This window comes from Hirundo rustica, chromosome 2, assembly GCF_015227805.2.
Source record: "Hirundo rustica isolate bHirRus1 chromosome 2, bHirRus1.pri.v3, whole genome shotgun sequence".
In the NCBI taxonomy this organism is placed as follows: Eukaryota; Metazoa; Chordata; class Aves; order Passeriformes; family Hirundinidae; genus Hirundo; species Hirundo rustica.
This window is the reverse complement of record NC_053451.1, coordinates 50,896,190-50,902,189: the sequence shown is the minus strand read 5'-3', so window position 1 is coordinate 50,902,189 and position 6,000 is coordinate 50,896,190. Positions and strand designations below refer to the sequence as shown.

Here is a 6,000-nt window from a genome sequence, read left to right as displayed (position 1 = left end):
AATCAACAAATAAAGGAATACAAATATTTTGGCACAATTATTATTAGTCGTAGTAGTAGTACCATTATATTATTATTATTGGCTTTCTTATGAGTCTAACTTGTTTGGATACCCCTACCTATGAATGCCATATAGTGAGAGTATTTTTTTATCCTTGTAACCCATAGCAAATTTCTCATGTAAAGGTTTGCGTGAGCACAAAGACTTGTGACTAGATTGTATTTAACACCATGCTGAGAGACTTAATGAAAACAGCGGTATTAATTAAAATAATAGAAATAACCATTTTTTGTTTAATTGCAAGGAATAATTTTTAAATCATTTTGTTGAATAAAACACAAAATTAGGGGTGACACTTGTATAATGATGAGAGCTTGTGACATATCAATAAACTATTTCACAGGACACTATTAACATACCTATTCTAATAGCCATACCATACCATACCATACCATACCATACCATACCATACCATACATATTCTAATAAAGATCTCAAATATTGGCTTTGGTACATTTTGATAATAATTTAAAGAACAATCTTTCTAAATTTAAAGGAAATAACTCAGGCAGCAAATTGAAATGTTGGTTGCTATTCTGCTGCTAATAATTAGAAAAACTCTGTGAGTTTTCTAATTGTTAGGGAAGTGTTTTACTCACAATTGCGACCTTAAATTAGACATCTGACATACAGATATGCATACATCTCCACTTGCTGTAATCTTTGTAGGGTCCACAGCATTTCCAAAAGGTAACTTATCCCACCTGATTCATTATGCTGTGCAGGTAGTCTAGATATCTAACTTTCAATGCCCAAAATAAGATTAAATTTAAGAAATTTAATAATAAATCCATTTTATCAGATACTGAGAGATATCCAAAATTTCTCTCACCAGATCTTTGCTCTCTCTGAGGTCCATTACATAAGATTATTTCCTGCTCACAAGGATCCTAAATGTCCCTTAAAGGCTTTGATTTTTCTTCTTCTTTTTTTTACTTCTGCTGAACAAAGTGACTTTAGTAGTTTCTCTCATGAAAATCAAATAGTTCCAGAGGTCACTGTAACTTGCGGGGTTTTTTTCTTGACACCCCAGAAAAAACAACCATCCAGAAGTGCACACTTTTTGGCACTTACTTACAGAAGTAAGAATTTCTCAAAAATAATTGTTTGTTCATATGATAATGGGAATGCTTTGAAAAAAAAGTTGCTTTGGAATGAAAAACAATCACTGAATTCTTTGCATATTTTATTTTTCTTTTTGATTTCCAACTCACACACATCTGGCATATTTTACATCTTTGCAATAAAACATGGTTACAATAGCTTAAGGAATTTATATATCCAAAATATTTCACCATGATCTCAAGATGAAATGGACTTGTCTTCCAGATGTTCAATAGTCTCCCAATTCTAAGCTACAAACTCAAGATATTGCTTACAGACAGGTGATGAATAACTTAATCATTACGTAGATCCCCATGATTTCCAAACCTTATAAATACAAACAACAATGAAGAAGGAAATTCAGGGCTAAACTTACTAATACAAGGTGGATAACAAATAAGTAATCACATCAATAAATAATGATATGTTCCTGGTGCAAAGTGCCAATACAAAGAATCCATTATCTTTTTAAATAAATGACTGCAAGTGAGTGTAAATTCTGAGAAAATTACATTCCTGTTACATGCCTCATAGCCCTACCGACACAATATGTACATCTATGACAATACAGTCACCAAATATACAAAGAAGAAACATGAATCAAAGTGTATATACCCCTGGGTGTGTAATTTGATCAGTACAATGTGCAGAAAATTATTCTGATAGTTATCATTACAGTATTGTAAAAGATGAAGTGCCTTAGTCTGAGTGGCTTCAGGTGAGATTTTCAGAATAACTGAAAAGAACAACCTCAGTCACCTCTGAAATGAAGCTAAGGCTGTCAAAAAAAACCAAGCTCCTCAGATTAAAAATAAGGGAAAAAAACAAAACAGTAGGGGCTATCTTGCCCATGATTCATATGCCAAATGTTAATAATCCAGAAGTATAGCACTTTGTTTGTATTGGGAATCATTAAGCATTACAAAGCATTAAACTGAACTTTCCTCTTTGCTCCCTTTCTGTCTAGTCTTTAAATTTAAAAGGGAGGAAATTATTTTCCATTGTATAAAGTATAAATATGGCAAATGATGGCTTTTTATCCAAATGCTTCGTGAGCAGAACTCCACTTAAAAGGGGTAAACTTTAGATTCAAAAAGTGAAAAATATGTTGGTGAAAATGTCAGAATTACTGTTTGCTCCCAAATTCAACCCTCTAACACAAGCTGTACCCTTAGGCAGATCTCCAGTCTGATTTGTGTGAATGCACCGGTTCCTTCAAGACATCAGGTTTAAAGTACATGCAAGTTGTAACTCCACAATAAAATTAAGAAACAGTTTTATTCTTTATACAAGGTTTTACTTTTACAAAAGTATCCCTTTAAAGTTAAGATGTGCATCTGATGTACAAAGTATCAAACATATTTTTTTTTAATCTCAGCTTGAAAAGAGGCTGGAGATGGGATGCATGTTAGGTTCAAAGCCTAAACATTGAAATAACTGGACACAAGGTTCCCAAGAATTTTCAAAAGTCTCTTGTGGCGCATCCTACTACCTTTTCTCAATAAACAAAGATATATGAAATAATTACCAAAACATTTCCTAATTCATATAATTTACATGATACAAGCTTGCTTTTCAGCAGCTGGTGTTCAGTTGTGAAAAAACACACAAAGTAAAATGGTTGCTGACTACAATGTACAGCTATTGCTGGGTGTAATGGAATGTACAACGGAGGTCAATGCAGACATGGTTTTCCACCAGAGACTACACCTTTCTTTGCAGCACTTGTGCTCTCAGCTTTACCTGGGCTTTCAGTTCTTCACTGCGCCTCAGTATCTGTTCTGATGTTCATAATGCCACCGGTTAAAATCTATATTAAAAGCTACAATGCTGCCAGAAGCCATGCCAGTGATCAGAGTTCTGAAAAAGATACCAAAGATGCTGATGTTAATTCTCTTTTGCTTTCTCGAGCTATGCTTTTTCATAGACAGAAGAAAGCTATATGAACAAGGCACTTTTTGCAACATTGTCTGAAGTTCTTAAGCTTGGCTGAAAATCACAAATGTATCTCAAACTTTTGCAACTAGTTTAAAGGCATTTAATAAGCGCTACTGCACTCTGATTCAATCTGACTATTCCTTTGTTCTTAAGTTAATGTAATTTTAGTCATATTTTGCTAGCTGAGTATCTGACTTATTAACTTGGATGAAATAAGTCCTCACCTTAACGTTAAGTGCTTCCATTATGAGACTCAAGTATCAGAATAAGTGTTGAATCAGATGAATTAATAGGAAAAAACTGCAGTAATTCTTACACATCCTGTTAACAACTCCATATCATATACTCACAGTTCATGGAGATGTATTCTTTCTGGAATTTTAGTATTTACATACAAATATGAATGACAAATTCACCTCTGATCATGAGACAGATCCATAGCTCTTATGCCAGCATCACAGCCAGGGTAAATATAGAGCTGCTTGAAGTCACAGGCCTGCCACACTTCCACTACACCATTGTCACCTCCTGTCACCAAGTTCTGCCCATCACTGCTCAGGAGGATGGCCTTCAGGAGAAAAAGGAAAATCCCAAGCACACTGTTAGCTTTTATGGAAATGGATCAATATTTTAAAAATTGAACTGCTTTAAAAGCATTTCTTATGTTCTGCTCACTTAAAATTTGAAGCAAAATGCTTCCTCTCCTCTTTCTCCCTAGTCCAAAGATGAACCAAATTTTAAAATTGTCATCAAATTTTAAAAACAATTGTGAGGTATTAAACATGATAGATAATAAAAAAAGCTCCTTGACTGCATCTGCCAATACTTGAGTTCAGCACATTTCTACATACCAGAATTTGTTCTATAATACTCAGTGCTATCACTACCACCTAAAGCAGAGCAGTGATCTGCATTCCTGTTGCTACTTCAAATGCTAGTGACAGAGCAGACCCCTGAAGGCATGAATTCATGTCTTGGCTAATAAATGAAGAATGAGGACTTTTCAGAGCATTTTGTTTCAAAGACATATTTCCCACTGAAATTTAATTCCCAAAAAAAAAAAATTATATATATATATATATATATATATATATATATATATATATATATATATTCATATCTATCTATCTATCTATCTATCTATCTATCTAAAATCCGGGAATATAGTGGGCTCATAAGCTATTTGTTCTTATTTATTTTGGAAAAGCTTAAGGGCATTTTCATATTTGGAGATGGTGATGAAAGGATATGTGTTTGGATGGCTTAACCAGGAGGCAGCAATTTTACACATATGATTTCCTCTAAACCATACAGCAAATAAATTCTATTTATTTTAAGAAGTAAAGGCAACACACAACAAATGCTTGTCTGCATTTAGATTTACCCTGGTTGAATCATTGATCTCCATCTGAGCTAAGAGTTTGCCGTTTATGCTGAAATTGCTGAACCGTCCTCGTTCATAGTAGATGATGCAGTGACCTTCACTAGATACTGAAATTAAGCGAGGGTAAAGGCAGTTTTCTGTTCCTTCCAGGGCTCTCAGCAAGTCTCCAGTAATTGTGTGTACTAGGCAAGGACCTTCTGTATATGAAAACATAATATATCATACATTTGCTGTTTATACAAACGATTTAGTCTGTGCACAAAAATGACGCGTAATACACATTTATATCACATTAGTGCTGCAGAGATATAAGAAGCTGCAATGTTTACTTAAAGAATTTAAAACGCACAACAGAAAAGGAAATGCAAGAGCTAGCATGTTAAGAACATAAATACAATATGTCCAGAAGTACATTATTTACTTAGATTGGTAGAAGTTTCCCTTGATCTATCTTCTAAACCACTCTTTTCTATTCCCAAGTATTCAGAAGCTTAACTCTTAGTGATTTTCTCCAACAACATGAACTCTCTTTAGCCTGCCCATTCACATTAAACAGATGTGGCCCTATCAGTGACTAGTGGGAGCAACTCCCATAGGGCATGTAATCATATTACTGCATATTTCTCCTACAGACAATGGCAGTTCCTGTAGATCCTCTCCCCCAATGAACATGTGATATGCATAGATTTCAGTCCTGATTTGTTTCAGCAATGGGAGTCATGTGAAAGCCAACAGAGTCATAATGATACTTGGAGTATAAGAGATTTTAGGAGATCACACTATAACTCCATTTGCTCCAGAGAGATTTTAATATGATATTTTAATGTCTTTTTATTATATTCATGAAAGAAACAAACAACTATGAAATCTACAATGTACCATTTTAAGATGCAAAACTAAGCTTATTTACATTTCCAGAACAATGAGAAAAGGTTTTTTTGAATGTGAGATCTGTATTTCTGCTAAGAAAAAGGTTCTCTTCTCTGATAAATGTCATGAGTCACAGGAAATTCTAAATGCTTTCTTTTATGAATCACAGGATAATCCTGGACAGCACAATAATCTCTTCCTTATACAACTGGATCATGACCCTGAAAGTAAATTCATATTGGCAGACGCAGCCACCTCATGTTAAGTCCTTCTAACTTAATTGAAATTCACACAGCAGCTGGGTTTGCCCAGGTAATGAATCAGCATCAGCGCATTTATCTGTGAACCCTGTGATACAGGCTTTTATCTGTGTTTGCATAAAGTATTATGCAGAGGGATCCCAAGTTTGGCCGCATCCATTGGATAACACTGCAATGGAATGAATTTATTTTCTCAAATAGTTGAGTTTCAGCTTTGGAAATACTGAAGCGCCAGGATATTACAAAAAGTGATGCCTTCACCTTTAGAATAATTACCTTGTTAGATTTTTCAAAAGAAAATACCTTCATGGCTGAATGGTCATGGACACAAAAAGACACATCTGATTTAGGATGCTGCTGTAAGGATATACAGACTGAACACTG

General features: G+C 34.4%; 1 protein-coding gene across 11 annotated transcripts in view; it reads right to left on the bottom strand.

Annotated features, from left to right (window-relative positions):
* Positions 1–1,239: 1,239 nt before the first annotated feature.
* NBEA (neurobeachin) overlaps positions 1,240–6,000 on the bottom strand; it is a 460,498-nt gene continuing 455,737 nt past the window's right edge. For all 11 annotated transcript variants that reach the window (XM_058419545.1, XM_058419546.1, XM_058419548.1 and 8 more), the window contains 3 exons: positions 4,487–4,683; positions 3,519–3,670; positions 1,240–3,024 (listed from right to left, as the gene is read on the bottom strand). In XM_058419545.1, the coding sequence (XP_058275528.1) occupies positions 2,934–3,024; positions 3,519–3,670; positions 4,487–4,683 (440 nt within the window). In that variant the 3' untranslated portion in view covers positions 1,240–2,933. The remainder of the gene's footprint in view (positions 3,025–3,518; positions 3,671–4,486; positions 4,684–6,000) is intronic.